We start from the raw sequence: 15,802 nt of genomic DNA on the forward strand, positions 1-15,802 counted from the left end.
GCTATCTCATCTTTGAAGGCTTCCCATTTTCCAGCCATTCACTTACCTGTGAATACCAGCTTTTGAAAGTTCTTGCCTAATACCGTCAAAATTGGCCTTCCTCTAATTTCGAACTTCAACTTTTAGATCTGGTCTATCCTTTTCCATCATTATTTTAATACTAATAGAATTATGGTTGCTGGCCCCAAAGTGCTCCCCACTGATACCTCAGTCACCTGCCCTGCCTTATTTCCCAAGAGTAGGTCAAGTTTTGTACTTTCTGTCTGGTAGGTACATCCACATACTGAATCAGAAAATTTTCTTGTACACACTGAAGAAATTCCTCTCCATCTAACCCCTTAACAGTGTGGCAATCCCAGTCTATGTTTGGAAAGTTAAAATCCCCTACCATAACCACCCTATTATTACAGATAACTGAAATCCCCTTTACAAATTTGTTTTTCAATTTCCCACTGACTATTAGGGGGCCTATAATATAGTCATAATAAGGTGATCACCCCTTTCTTTTTTCTCAGTTCCACCCAAATAACTTCCCTGGATGTATTTCTGGAAATATCCTCCCTAAGTATAGCTGTAATATTATCCCTTATCAAAAACACTTTATCCCTGCCTGCCCTATTTGACTCGCTTCTGTTCTCAACTGTACCAGTCTCAGATTGATCTCTTTCCTCACTATCTCACTGGGTCCCCCACCCCCACCTTACTAGTTTAAATCCTCCCAATCTGCTCTCGCAAATCTCCCTGCCAGTATATTAATCCCCTTCCAAGTCAGGTGCAATCCGTCCTTCTTGTACAGGTCACTTCTATCCCAGAAGAGATTTCACTGATCCAAAAATGTGAATCCTTCTCCCATACACCAGCTCCTCAGCTATGCATTCATCTGCTCTATTCATCTAGCTCGTACCACTGGGAGTAACCCAGGTATTACTGCTCTTGAGGACCTCATTTTTAAATTCCTGCCTAGCTCTCTGTAATCTCCTTTCAGAATCTCAACCTTTTCCCTTCCTGTGTCATTGGTTCCAATGTGGACAATGACCTCTTGCTGGCCCCTCTCCCCCGTGAGAATATTCTACACCATCTCTGAGCCATCCTTGATCCTGGCACCAGGGAAGCAACACACCATTCTGATTTTTTGCTGCTGGCCACAGAAACGTCTGTCTGTGCCTCTGACAATAGAGTCCCCTAACTCAGTCCATCGCTTGGAACTTGACATATCAGTCATTGCATTATAGCCAGTCTCACTACCAGAAACTTGGCTGTTCGTGTTATGTTCCCCTGAGAATCCATCACCTCTACATTTTCCAAACCAGCATACTTGTTTGAAATGGGGATAGCCACAGAAGACTCCTGCACTAGCTGCCTACCTCTCTTTCCTTTCCTGGAGTTAACCCATCTATGTGACTCTTTCTGCAGTCTTTCTCCTTTCCTATATCTGCATCACACCCCTTACTCTTGGAAATTCTTCATTGCCTCTAACTGCCTCTCCAACCAATCCATGCGATCTGATAGGATTTGCAACCAAAGACACTTCCTGCAGACATAATCATCAGTAACATGGAAACTCTCTAAACTCCCACATCCGACAGGAAGGGCATCTACTCTACTAAAGGCCACCTTTGCTCCTTCACAATCTACAGACCCAGCAAATAGCACCCTCCTTTTGCTCTGAAAAATAGTGCTCCAGGCTAACTTAGTACTTACGGTTTATATTTTAAAAATTTAGTCAAGAGACAGATCTCAATAAAACACAGAATCAAGAGAGAACCCACTGTACTCACTACTGTAAACTTACAACAAAGTTACACTTAAAAGCTATACACATACCTGTTCCAGTGCTGTGAGCTCTCCCAAGATAAATTGTGAATTTCACTATTTGTTCATTTTCCCAGACACACTCTGATGTCCAGCGATACACGAACTCAGACGGCAAAGGCAGTAACTGTGCAGGTTCACTGTTGTGTCAGTTAGCAGTGTGGGTTCCTTTCTCTCTCTCCATCACTGACCATGTGGTTGCTGCCTTTTGTCTGTCTCTCTCCCTTTTAAAATGTCAATGTTTTGATCATTTTTTTCCCCCAAAATTTCAAAACAATGCAACAGCATATAAAACAGGAACTGCTGTTCCTGGAATTCGAGGAAATCACCTCCAAACCCTAAAATCCCTCAAAAAAGGTGCAGCTGTTACAGCCAGAAATTTTTCCCGTGCTTCATCTTGGATTACCCAGAAACTTTTAATCAACCCCACACACAAAGACTGACCCTTTCCCCAGGATCCTGACATTAAGCAATCAGTTTGCATCCTGATGTTCATGCTGTTGCCCCGTGTGGGGGTTACTCTCTGCCTTTTTCAGGAAATTACTTTGCCAGTCATTTCATCATGGGAGGAGAGAGGTTTGACTCCACTCATCCTGAAGGCTACCTGTTTGGAGAGAACAGTGACCTCAATTTTCTGGGAGTCCGCCCAGTAGCTGTGAGTATTGTGTGAGATATGCCTTCCCTACATCACCATTATTCAAACACAATTGACTGCGTTTGTACAAGCACATGTTTAGTTGAGGTTTGGATTAATGGACAAGGGATATTCAAAATATTTTGCTATTGTGGACTGTCGTGCCAACAGGAATTCTGCAGGGAACATTGGTTGTCTCCTCATTAACAATGATTCACTTACAGATTCTGATTGAGTTCTGGAATGTTCTGTCATTCTGTACCAATATGAAGAGAGAGAGAATGAATCTCAAATCATCGCCTTCCTCAACCAGGGACGACAGCATTTGATTTGGGACATTGTCATTAGGAAGTAATGACGACAGGCAAATGGAAAGTTGCAGGTTGTGAGGAATTATTAAAGTTGGGAATTTTGCTTCAGTTTTACATCAGAAGTGTGTAATCTGGAATAGTTTGTACGGTATTGGTCACCGTCTTTACAGAAGATGTCCCTGGGCTGTATGTTGTTCAAAGAAGATTTGATGACTCACATCTGTAATGGGCACTATTTCTATGGAAAGGTTTGGCAGCCTGGACCAGTGCTATAGGAACCTGTACATTGCTGCATGGTATAGGAATCTACACATTGCAACCTCAGGACCCTCCGTGTTTTAATAAGATCATCTTCAAAACTCTGAAGGAAACAGACCAAGCACGCTCAACCTTTCCTCAGAAATGAACATGTTGCCAACCCCAGGGATGAGTGGCTGAATCTTTTTTGAACATTGGCATCCTTCTGTAAAAAGGCAGAGTCCCCAGCCCCCTTTGGAGGTTTGAAGGTGATCTCACGGAGACATGGAGGATTCTGAGGGATTCGACTGAAAGGATAGTGCCCTCTGCGGCTGAGATTGGAACTTGGGCATGGTTTAAAAATAAGGGGTGACCTGTCTAAGATGGAATAGAGGAGTGTTTTTATTTCTTGTGTGTTTTTGGACAGCTCTTCCTCAGAGTAAAGTCCACATTATTTTTTGGTTTGTCCTTTTAAAAACTGGCATGAAATGAGAAAGAGTTGTTTTAAAAGCCAGGGGTTTACAAGGACAGCAGCATGTGTTAAAGGCAAGGAATTTAAGACTTCTTGTGAACTGCATTTGTGTCCTGCTGGGTTCCAAAGTGCAGGTGAACTGGAGCCAAGGGATTGTTTACTAGTGAAGCAGACTGGTTTGTGGACTAGACCAGTTCTCAAGAACGGCATTTTCCTGCCTGTCAATAAGTATGTGGTTCACTGTCAGGAGGCTGGACAGATTAGGCTATGAATCAGATAGAGAAAAGCTTTGTCAGACCTCAAGAGAAACCTGCAGGTCTGCAGGTGCCAAAGAATTCTCTTTCTTAGTTCTCTGCAGTAATCCACTTTAAACCTGAAGGAAACTAGTGTTTCTTTCCCTCAGCAGCTACATGTTGGAGATTTGAATTAGAGAAGCCAGCAATGTTTCAGAAGGGAATCAGCTAACTTGTGCCTTGAGTAATGGAAACATTCAGAGAATGACGACGGAACTGTTTTTCCACAATTCCTTGATGTTACTCCACTTCCCCCATCCTTCTCTGTTCAGGTGCCTTGTACTGTTTCGTTTACATTTTGTCTACATCAGATCACTGTCCCAGTCCCAGTCCCATAGTAACTGCACCACTTTAACTGAACACTCCTGGTTGCTGTGTAGGTTGCTCTGAGCAGCGTGTTCGGAGCAGGTTGTTGCTGAGCAGGTTCTGAACAGGGTGTTCAGAGCAGGGTGTTGCGGAGCAGATCGTTGTTGAGCAAGTTGTTCTGAGCAGGTTGTTCTACATCAGATCACTGTCCCAGTCCCATAGTAACTGCACCACTTTAACCGAACACTCCTGGTTGCTAAGCAGGTTGTTGCCGAGCAGGTTGTTGCCGAGCAGGGTGTTCCCGAGCAGGGTATTGCCGAGCAGGGTGTTCCCGAGCAGGGTATTGCCGAGCAGGGTGTTCTGAGCAGGTTGTTACTGGCTAGTTGCCTATTGCTGGAATCTCGAGGTGAAGCTGCTTATGCAGATGTTGCTTGATTGAAGACCAATACCGGGTTTCAAATCAAAAACCTATTCTTGGATCAAATGATTGATTGGAATTTTTTTGTGTGTCTCATGTTTCCACAGTTTCCCTATGCTGCTCCACCCCCTCAGGATCCTGTGAAGACATTACGCAGCTTGATAAACATCCGGAAAGACACTCTGCGACTGGTCAAGTAAGTGAATAACTTGGGAAAAGTCCATGGCTGCCAGGTTCAGTCACCTCTCAGTGTGAGAGATCGATCCAACTGTGGGAGAGAACAAGATGGTCGGGCCTAGTGAATGCTCCAGACACAAAGCAGCTCAGCTCAGACAGCAAGATGTAGGGACCTGTACATTGCTGCATGGTATAGGAAGCTGTAATTTGCAGTATTGTTTAGAAAGCTGTATGTTGCAGTATGGTATAGGAAGCTATATGTTGGAGTATGGTATAGGAAATTGTATATTACAGCATTGGAGAGGAAGCTATATGTTGCAGCATGGCATAGAAAGCTGTATGTTGCTGCATGGTGTAGGAAGCTATATGGTGCTGCATAGTATAGGAGGCTGTAATTTGCAGTATGGTGTAGGAAGCTGTATGTTGCAGCATGGTATAGGAAGTGATATGTTACAGTATGTATAGGAAGCTATATGTTGCAGTATGGTATAGGAAAGTATATGTTGCAGCATTGTATAGGAAGCTGTATGTTGCAGCACAGTATAATGTTACGACATGGGGGTAAACCCTTCTGCTAATTAAACCAAACCCCCAGAAAAGCTCACCTCGCCTCGTAACTGTATGAGTGACAGAGAACCATTCAAATTCCACTGTTTAAAGAAAAAGAAAAATTTTATTCTTTAACTCTAAAAACGAACATTAAACATCAACTATTTACAACTCTAAGCCTCCTTGCTCTTAAAGGTTTGTAATTTCCCTCTGACTCTATAACAATGTGCTGATCTAATAAAAGTCCCTATTAAAATTACATTCCACTTAATTTTGAAAACCAAACAGTGGCGTCATCATTAGTGTCGGTGTGCTCTCAGCTGCAGATCTCCCGGGGTCGTCTTCAGTCTTTTACTGCAAAGATGTCTCATATGAAAAAGGTCCCTTTGATAGAGAGTGATTTGAATGGCAGTCTCTCTCTTTCCCTAGATTGAAGGTTGTTGCTCTCTCTCTGGCTAACCCTCAAAATGCTGACTTATTTATATCCCAAATATTGGTTAATCTCATTGGTACGATGTTGTCAAAACAGTAAAATTCAAATTCGATTGGGTTTTAGTATCCTGGCGCAAAATGTAAACTGATTGGTTACATTTTAAATTGTTGCCAAACATAGCAGCCAAATGTTACATATTTTCAGTTGTCCAGTCCTCTCTGAGACTGCTAGTCAGTCACATGACAGGTGCCTGCAAATGCTCACCGCCAACAACTGTCACTCTCTCTTAAAGGTATAGTACATGCCTTCAACAACATAACAATAGGAAGCTGTGCCCACTGTTTATACGTGGAGACGTACGGAGCATATTGACTTTACTCACACTCTACAATGTCTGAGCAGTTTCCCTGGGGGTCTCAGCTGAGTGTGTTCTCTGTGCCAGGTGCAGTGAGGAGGTGAAGACTCCAGGTGAGGAACTCCTGAAGCCGAAGGTCTACTACAACGTAGAGTTTACTTTCGATGCTGACGCGCGTGTGGCCATCACAATCTATTACCGAGCAACAGAGCAGTTTCAGAACGGCTGTGCCAGGTGAGTGAGTGGGAAACACGGCCGACTGAGTCAGGATTTGATTGAGAATAGTGAGGGCTATGGCTCCTGTGGCTGGGAAGGGGCCTGTTTACCTTCACAGAGAGCTCAGGGAGTAGGGCTCTGAGGTTTACAGTGATTGGGAGAAGGGTTAGGGTGAGATGAGGAAATCCTTTTTTTCACCTGGAGCGGGGTCAGGGTCAGAGCTCACTGTCCGAAAGTGTCAGAGAGGCCGACACCCTCGATTCAGATAAAAGGAGCTTGGATCTGCCCCCGGGGTCCCAGAACCTTCAGGGAGACGGAGCTGGGAATGGGGCTTGTTTTCCAGTTGACAGGCAGAGTGGCTTCATTCGATGCTGTATGTTTCAGTGAATTTTCTGATTATAAACACTGGATGGTGAGGAATGTAAAGGGGAGAGGGTGGGGGAGGGCTAGCACAGACATGATGACTGAATGGCCTTGCTCTGTGCTGATTCTACAGTTCAGTCTCTGAGACACTGCAGTGTACTCTGGACTGACGATACCAATATTCAGTCTCTCGAATCTGTTTAATTTGTCTCATAGAATCATTGCAGCATACAGTTCAATAGAGGCCCTTCAGCCCATTTCTATTGAGTCTTTACTGTCCCACTTTTTGCACTACACCCATAGCCTTGAATGTAATGAGACTTCATGTTCTGACCAGGGACAAAGTTTGTGAGGTTTCCTGCCTCAAACCCCTCCTAGGGAGTACATTTCCAACCATCCCCACCCTCTGGGGGAAAGGCCTGATCCTCAAATCCCCTCGAAACCTCCTGCCTTTCACTTTCAAATGATGCCCTGTCATTATTGAACTCTCAGCTAGGGGGAGCAGCAGCTTTCTGTCCACCCAATCCATGCCCCTCCCTATCTTATCCACCCCTATCCAGCCCCCCACAGCCTCTCTGCTCTAAAGAAAATATCCTGAGCTTATCCAGCCTCTCTTCATCACTGAAATAGTCTATCCCAGGGCAACATCCTGGGGAATCTCCTCTGCACCCCCTCCAGTGTAATCACACCTTGCCCTAGTGCAGTGACCAGAACTGCACACAGTATTCCAGCTGTGGTCTAACCAAAGTCCTGTACATCTCCAATATAACCTCCCCACTCTGAGAACCAATACCTCCATTGTGTCCCATTTTTCTTATCCACTGTATTCACCTGTCCTGCCACCCTCAGGGATCTCTCTGTTCCTTCAAGGTTCCCAGTGACCTGCTATTTCATGGAGAACTCCCTTGTCTTGTTACTTCTTCCAAAGTACATCATCTCCCATCTATCAGAGTCAAATTCCATCTGCTTCTGATCTGTCCATCTGACCATCAGTTTATATCTCCTGTTAGCTAAGACCTTCTTCCTCACTGCCAACCACACGGTCAATCCTGCTGTCAAACTGACTGACCATCCCCCACATTCTCATCTGCATCATTTATTTACATATCATGAACAACAACTCTCCGTGCGGATTATCCCTGATCAAACCGAACCTCTCCGTGCGGATTATCCCAGACCAATCCTCACCTCTCCGTGAAGATTATCCCAGACCAAACCTCACCTCTCCGTGCGGATTATCCCTAAACAAACCTCACCTCTCCGTGCGGATTATCCCTGACCAAACCTCACCGCTCCGTGCGGATTATCCCTGACCAAACCTCACCGCTCCATGCGGATTATCCCTAAACAAACCTCACCGCTCCGTGCGGATTATCCCTGACCGAACCTCACCTCTCCAAGGAGAGGTTAATCCAGTCCTTCACTATTTTCTCCAATAGATGTCCCAGCACTGATGTGAGACCCAGTGGGATCTCGCCACGTGTTATCTGGATGGTTGGTTCGCTGTTGCTTGTTCCTCTCTGATATTTCCCAATCTGGATCTTTGCAGTTACATAGTGAAGGATGACTCCCTCCAATCGGAGACAGTGCACTACAAACGGGGCGTGTGCCAGCAGTTCTGTTTGCCATCTCACACCATCGACCCTTCAGACTGGATGGAGGAGGAGGTACAAAGCAGGAGTGTACAGGATCTGGGTCATTCCCATGGGAGACATGTCGGACATCACATTCCGATCAGAAAGGAGGGGCAAGACAACTCAACAGAGCAGATTCCAGAGGTGGTGACAGAGTTAGGGAGGGGGTGTAGGGGCTGGAGGAGGGGACAGAGATAGGGAGGGGGTGTAGGGGCTGGAGGAGGGGACAGAGATAGGGAGGGGGTGTAGGGGCTGGAGGAGGTGACAGAGATAGGGAGGGGGTGTGAGGACTGGAGGAGGGGACAGAGATAGGGAGGGGGTATAGGGGCTGGAGGAGGGGACAGAGATAGGGAGGGGGTGTAGGGGCTGGAGGAGGGGACAGAGATAGGGTGGGGGTGTAGGGACTGGAGGAGGGGACAGAGATAGGGAGGGGGTGTAGTGATTGGAGGAGGGGACAAGATAGTGAGAGAGTGTAGGGGCTGGAGGAGGGGACAAGATAGTGAGGGAGTGTAGGGGCTGGAGGAGGGGACAGAGATAGGGAGGGGGTGTAGGGCCTGGAGGAGGGGACAGAGCTAGGGAGGGGGTGTAGAGGCTGGAGGAGGGGAAAGAGATAGGGAGGGGGTGTAGAGGTTGGAGGAGGGGACAGAGATAGGGAGGGGGTGTAGGAATTGGGGGTGGGGAGGGGGTTGGGGGTGGGGGTGGGGAGGGGGTTGGGGTGGGGTGGTGGGGGTGGGGAGGTGGTTGGGATGGGGGGTGTGGGGTGGTGGTGGGGAGGTGGTTGGGGTGGGGGGGTGTGGGGTCGGAGTGGGGCGGTGGTTGGGGTGGGGGGGTGTGGGGTGGGGAGGGGATTGGGGTGAGTTGTGTGGGGTGGGGTGTGTGTGGGGTGGGGTGTGTGTGGGGTGGGGGTGGGGTGGGGGTGTGTTGGGGGTGGGTTGGGGGGCTGGAGTGGGATGGGGGTTGGGGTGTGGGGTGGGGGTGGGGAGGGGGTTCGGGTGTGCAGGTGGGGGTGGGGAGTGTGGGGTTGGGGTGGGGGTGGGGAGTGTAGGGTGGGGGTGGGAAGTGGGGTGGGGGTGGGGGGGATTGGAGTGTGGGGTGGGGGTAGGGGTGTGTGCGGGTGGGGTGGGGGTGGGGGGGTGTGGGGGTGTGTGGGTGGGGGTGGGGTGAGGGTGTGTGGGTGGGGGTGGGGGTGTGTGGGTGGGGGTGGGGGGGTGGGGTGGGGGGGGGGTGAGGTGGGGGTTGGGGTGGGGAGGAGTTTGGGGTGGGGGGTAGGGGTGGAAAGGGGGTTGGGGTGGGCGTGTGTGGGGTGGGGTGGGGGTGGGGAGAGGGTTGGGGTGTGGGGTTGGGGTGGGGGTGGGAAGGGAGTTGGAGTGGGGGGGTGGGGGGGTGTCGGTGGGGGCGGGGAGGGGGTTGGAGTGGGGATGTGGGGATGGGGTTGGGGGGGTTGGGAAGGGGGTTGGAGTGGGGGGCTGTGGGGTGGCGAAGGGGTGGGGGTGGGGAGGGGGTGTGGGGTGTGAGGTGGGGTGGGGAAGGGGTTGGGGAAGGGAAGAGGGTGGGGAGGGTATTGGGGTGCAGGGGTGAGGGGTGGGGGGGCGTGGTGGAGTGTGGGGTGGGGCGGAGCGGGTGGGGGGATTGGAGGGGGTGGGATGAGTGGGTTGGAGTGGTGGGGGGATGGGGGTGGGGTGTAGGGGAGAGGGGGTGGGGGTGTGGGGGTGGGGGTGTAAGGTTGGTGGTGTGGGGGTGGGGGTGTTGGTGTGGGGATGGGGGTGTAGGGGTGGGGTGGGGTGGGATTGTGGGGGTGTAGAGGGGTGGGTGTGTGGGGGTGGGGTGTAGGGGTGAGGGTGTAGGGGTGGGTTTGGGTTATACGGGAGAGGGTGTCGGGGAGGGGGTGTAAGGGAGAGGGAGAGTGTGTAGGGGAGTGGGAGGGGGTTTTAGGGAATGTGGGGGGTGTAGGGGATGGGGGGGGACAGGGGATGTAGGGCGTGTAGGGGACAGGGAGTGTGCGGGTGTAGGGGATGTGGGTGATAGGGAGAGGGTTAGAGGTTTAGGGAGAGGGTGTCGGGGATAAGGAGTGGATGTCAGGGATATGTTCGGGGTGTAGGGGATAGGGCGGATGTAGGGGTGAGGGGATGTAGGGGTTATGGTGGGTGTAGGGGTTAGGGTGTGGGTATAGGAGATTTGGGGTTGGGGGGTTGTAGGGGATGGGGGGCGTAGGGGATGGGGGTGTAAGGGATAGGGGGGTGTAGGGGATGGGGGGTGTAGGGGATAGGGGGGTGTAGGGGATAGGGGGGTGTAGGGGATGGGGGGTGTAGGGGATAGGGGGTGTAGCGGATAGGGGGGTGTAGGGGATAGGGAGGTGTAGGGGATGGGGGTGTAAAGGGTGTAGGGGGTGTGGGGTGGTGAAAGGGATGTGGGGGGTGTAAGAGGTGTGTGGGGATAGGGAGGGGGAAAGCCAACAGAGTCGAGTTTTAAGCTAATAAATGAAGGCTTCTGTAGCCGATGAGCTGAGGTGGTGGGGAGGTGGGTCGTGTTAGTGTTTGAGCAGGTTCCAGGGTAATTCTCTGTTGGAGAGTACAAACAGAGACTTGGGATGCTGGAGGGAAACTGGGTTTAACATGAGCACACAATACTCACTTGATAACTCGCTCCTCCTCTCCCGATTATCTGTTCAAGTTCCTCCGATTCCCTAACTCCCTTTCCTCCCCCCTTTCCACACTCTCTCTGGGAAGCAAGGGAGGAGATAGCAGAGCCATTGGCCTTGATTTTTATGTCCTCATTGTCTACAGGAATAGTGCCAGAAGACTGGAGGATAGCGAATGTGGTTCCCTTGTTCAAGAAGGGGAGTAGGAATAACCCTAGTAACTATAGGCCGGTGAGTCTCAGAGCTGAAAATGTGTTGCTGAAAAAGCGCAGTAGGTCAGGCAGCATCCTTCCTTGGATGCTGCCTGACCTGCTGCGCTTTTCCAGCAACACATTTTCAGCTCTGATCTCCAGCATCTGCAGACCTCACTTTCTCCTCGCCAGTGAGTCTCACTTCTGTTGTGGGCAAAGTCTTAGAGAGAATTGTAAGGGATAGGATTGATGAACATCTGGATAGGAATAATGTGATCAAGGATAGTCAGCATGGTTTTGTGAAGGGCAGGTCGTCCCTCACAAACCTTATTGAATTCTTCGAGAAGGTGACTAAGGAGGTGGACGAGGGTAAAGCAGTAGATGTGGTGTATATGGATTTTAGTAAGGCGTTTGATAAGGTTCCCCATGGTAGGCTACTGCAAAAAATACGGAGGTATGGCATTGAGGGGGAGTGGGAGGTTTGGATTAGGAATTGGCTGGCTGGAAGAAGACAGGGTAGTAGTTGATGGTAAAGGTTCATCTTGGAGTGCAGTTACTAGCGGTGTTCCGCAAGGATCTGTTTTGGGACCATTGCTGTTTGTCATTTTTATAAATGACCTGGAGGAGGGGCTAGAAGGTTGGGTGAGCAAGTTTGCGGATGATACGAAAGTCGGTGGAGTTGTTGACAGTGAGGAAGGATGTGGCAGGTTACAGCGGGATATAGATAAGGTGCAGAGCTGGGCAGAAAGATGGCAGATGGAGTTCAATGTAGCTAAGTGTGAAGTGATTCACTTTGGTAAGAGTAACAAGAAGATGGATTACTGGGCTAATGGTAGGCTACTTGGTAGTGTGGATGAGCAGAGGGATCTCGGTGTCCATGTACACAGATCTCTGAAAGTTGCCACCCAGGTAAATAGAGCTGTGAAGAAGGCATATGGTGTACTGGGCTTTATTGGTAGAGGAATTGAGTTCCGGAGTCCTGAGGTCATGTTGCAGTTGTATAAGACTCTGGTGCGGCCGCATCTGGAGTATTGTGTGCAGTTTTGGTCGCCATACTATAGGAAGGACTTGGAGGCATTGGAACGGGTGCCGAGGTGGTTTACCAGGATGTTGCCTGGTATGGTAGGAAGATCGTATGAGGAAAGGCTGAGGCACTTGGGGCTGTTCTCATTGGAGAAAAGAGGCTTTAGGGGAGATTTGATAGAGGTGTACAAGATGATTAGGGGTTTAGATAGGGTTGACAGTGAGAACCTTTTACCGCTAATGGAGTCAGCTATTACAAGGGGGCATAGCTTTAAATTAAGGGGTGGTAGGTATAGGACAGATGTTAGGGGTAGATTCTTTACTCAGCGAGTCGTGAGTTCATGGAATGCCCTGCCAGTAGCAGTGGTGGACTCTCCCTCTTTATGGGCATTTAAACAGTCATTGGACAGGCATATGGAGGATGGTGGGCTAGTGTAGGTTAGGTGGGCTTGGATTGGCGCAACATCGAGGGCCGAAGGGCCTGTACTGCGCTGTATTTTTCTATGTTCTAGGTTCGATGTTCTCTCCCCCCCTTTTCCACTCTCTTTCCCCCCCCTTTTCCACTCTCTCTCTACCTTCCTCTCTCTCTCCCCCCCAACCTCTCTCCCCCCAACCTCTCTCCCCCCAACCTCTCTCCCTCCAACCTCTCTCTCTCTCTCCCCAACCTCTCTCTCTCACCCCCTTCTCTCTCTCTCTCTCACCCCTCCCTCTCTCTCTCCTGCCCCCCTTCCTCTCTCTCCTCCTTTCCATGCTCACTTTCTCCCCCCTTTCCTCTTTCTCATCCCCCTACTTCTCTCTTTCCTCTCTTTCCTCCCTCTACCCCATTTGCTCTCTCTCACCCCCACCTTTTCCACCCTCATCCCTCCCTTCCTCTCTCTTTCTGTCCCTCCACCTTTCCCCTCTCTCTCGCTCTCTCCCTCACCCCCTTCCTCTCTCTCTTTCCCCTTCCTTTCTCTCTCCTCCTTTCCACGCTCATTCTCTCCCCCTTTCCTCTTTCTCATCCCCCTACTTCTCTCTCTCTCCTCCCTTTCCTCCCTCTACCCCCATTTTTTTCCCTCTGCCCCCAGTTACTCTCTCTCCCCCCACCTTTTCCACTCTCATTCCCCCCTTCCTCTCTCTCTCTCTCTTCCCACCTTTCCTCTCTCTCCCCCACTTTTCCTCTCTCTCTCCCTCTCTCTCCCCTACCTTACCCCTCTCTCTCTTCCTTCCTTACCCCTCTCTCTCTCCCCCCCCACTTCCCCCCTCTCTCCACCCCCCACTTCCCCCCTCTCTCCACCCCCCACTTTCCCCCCCTCTCTCCACCCCCCACTTTCCCCCCCTCTCTCCACCCCCCACTTTCCCCCCCTCTCTCCACCCCCCACTTCCCCCCCCTTCCTTCCTTTCCTCTCTCTCTCCCCCCCACCTTTCCTCTCTCACTCTCCCTTCCTTTTCCCCTTCTCTCTTTGTCTCTCTCTGTCTCCCTTTTTCCTTCTCTCCCCCATATCCCGCACCAGTCCCTTCCTCTTCCTGGGGTTAACTCCAGTGATTGAGACTATCCCTAAGAAGGAATGGCCTGTTTCCGGATGATGAGGGTGTAGGGGAGTCAGAGCAGGACCAGGCTTCACATTCCCCTGAGCTTCTGGGAATGAGGCCTGGACCCATTGGAGTGGGGCCTAGACCCTGGGATTGGCACCTGGCCCCTGGGGGTGGGGCCTAGACCCTGGGGGTGGGGCCTGGCCCCTGGGGGTGGGGCCTAGACCCTGGGGGTGGGGCCTGGCCCCTGGCCCCTGGGGGTGGGGCCTGGATCCTGGGGGTGGGGCGTGGACCCTGGGATTTGCACCTGGATCCTGGGGTGGTACTTGGTCCCTGTTGTGATTGCTGTGTGTGCCTCCCTCTCCCATTAGCTGGTCCTGGATGGAGAGCACACGGTCTACCCCATGGTCATTCACGCGGTGGTGGATGAAGGAGATGGTAAGCACACCAGCTGAGTGTGGTGGGGTCAGATCAGTGTGGGTGGGGGTTAGATCAGTGTGGGAGGAACTAGCTCAGAGTGGGTGGGGTCAACTCAGTGTGAGAAGGGTCCGCTCAGAGTGGGAGGGCCTACTCAGAGTGGGTGGGGCAGCTCAGAGTGGGAGGGGTCAGCTCAGTGTGGGTGGGGGCAGCTCAGAGTGGGAGGGACTGATCTCTGGGAGTGGGGGTGGTCTGGTCCCCAGGTTGAGGGACAGATCTCCGGGGGTGGGGGTGGTCTGGTCCCCAGGGTGAGGGACTGGTTTCTGAGGGTGGGGGTAGTCTGGTCCCCAGGGTGAGGGACTGGTTTCTGGGAGTGGGGGTGGTCTGGTCCCCAGGTTGAGGGACAGATCTCTGGGGGTGGGGGTGGTCTGGTCCCCAGGGTGAGGGACTGGTTTCTGGGGATTGTGGGTAGTCTCGTGGGTTGGGTCCCGTGTCAGGTGGGGTCTAGACTGAGTGTTAGTCAGTGAGACACTGGTCCCTGGAGCTGTGGGCTGGTCTTGGGACCTTAAGATATAGGGGCACAATTCAGCCATTCAGCCCATCAGGTCAAACTGCCATTCAATCATGGCTGATGTGTTGCATAACCCCATCCTCCTGCCTTCTCCCTGTAACCATTGATCCCCTCACTAATCAATAACCTATCTACCTCTGTCTTATAGACACACAATGATTTGGTACCCATCACCCTCTGCAGCAATGAGTCCCACACAGTCACCTCCCCTGGCTGAAGAAATCCCCCCTCAGCTCAGTCCCTTCCTTCACTCGGAGGCTGTGCCCTTTGGCCCTCGACTCTCCTACTAACGGAAACATCTTCTCCATGTCCAATCTATCCAGCTCTCTCAGTATTCCAAATAAAAACTGAAAGAATTGCGGATGTTGTAAATCAGCAACAAAAACAGGAATTGCTGGATAATGTTTTGGGTTCAATGACCCTCCTTCAGAACATTCTGGGGAAGGGTCACCAGACCCGGAATGTTAACTCTGCTTTCACTGCACAGGTGCTGCCAGACCTGCTGAGCTTTTCCAGCAATTTCTGTTTTTGCTGCTGATTTACAACATCCGCAATTCTTTCTGTTTTTATTTAGAATACTGAGTACAGAAACAGACCCTTTGGTCCAACCGTTCCATGCTGAACATAATTCCAAACTAACCTAGCCCCACCTGCCTGCACCTGGCCCATATCCCACCAAACATTTCCTATTCATGTACTTATTCAAATATTTTTCAGATATTGTAATTGTACCCATATCCATCACTTATTCAGGAAGCTCATTCAACACATGAATCACCCCCTATGTAAAAGGATTGCCTCATATATCCTCTTTAAACCTCTGTCCTCTCACCTTAAAAATGTGCCTCAATCTTGAAAGTTCCCATCTCAGGGAAAAGACAATTACCATCAACTCTGTCTGTACCTTTCCTCCTGCTAAACTCCATCAAATACCGACCTAGCGTCCTCAACTGCTCCTCAAATGACAAGTCCTTCATCCCTGGGATCATCCTTGTAAATCTCCTCTGAACCCCCTCCAACCAGCACATCCTTCCTTAGATACAGGATCCAAAACTGCTCGCAATATTCCAGATATGATCTGACCACAGCCCTATTGCTAATGTTGTCTCTGTGTTTAAAAAGGGTATCAGGGGTAATCCAGGTAATTACAGACCTGTGAGCCTGACATCAGTGTTAGGGAAGCCTCTGGAGAACATACTGAGGGATAGGATATATACCCATTTGGAAAAAAATGGGCTTA

General features: G+C 50.4%; 1 protein-coding gene across 2 annotated transcripts in view; it reads left to right on the plus strand.

Annotated features, from left to right (window-relative positions):
- Positions 1-15,802, plus strand: part of rnf157 (ring finger protein 157) — a 77,035-nt gene that overhangs the window by 20,694 nt on the left and 40,539 nt on the right. For both annotated transcript variants that reach the window (XM_060844647.1, XM_060844648.1), the window contains exons 2-6: positions 2,349-2,467; positions 4,591-4,679; positions 6,085-6,231; positions 8,126-8,243; positions 13,946-14,012. In XM_060844647.1, coding sequence (XP_060700630.1) covers positions 2,349-2,467; positions 4,591-4,679; positions 6,085-6,231; positions 8,126-8,243; positions 13,946-14,012 — 540 coding nt within the window. The remainder of the gene's footprint in view (positions 1-2,348; positions 2,468-4,590; positions 4,680-6,084; positions 6,232-8,125; positions 8,244-13,945; positions 14,013-15,802) is intronic.

The sequence above is a fragment of the Hemiscyllium ocellatum genome, chromosome 25 (assembly GCF_020745735.1).
Source record: "Hemiscyllium ocellatum isolate sHemOce1 chromosome 25, sHemOce1.pat.X.cur, whole genome shotgun sequence".
Lineage (NCBI taxonomy): Eukaryota > Metazoa > Chordata > Chondrichthyes > Orectolobiformes > Hemiscylliidae > Hemiscyllium > Hemiscyllium ocellatum.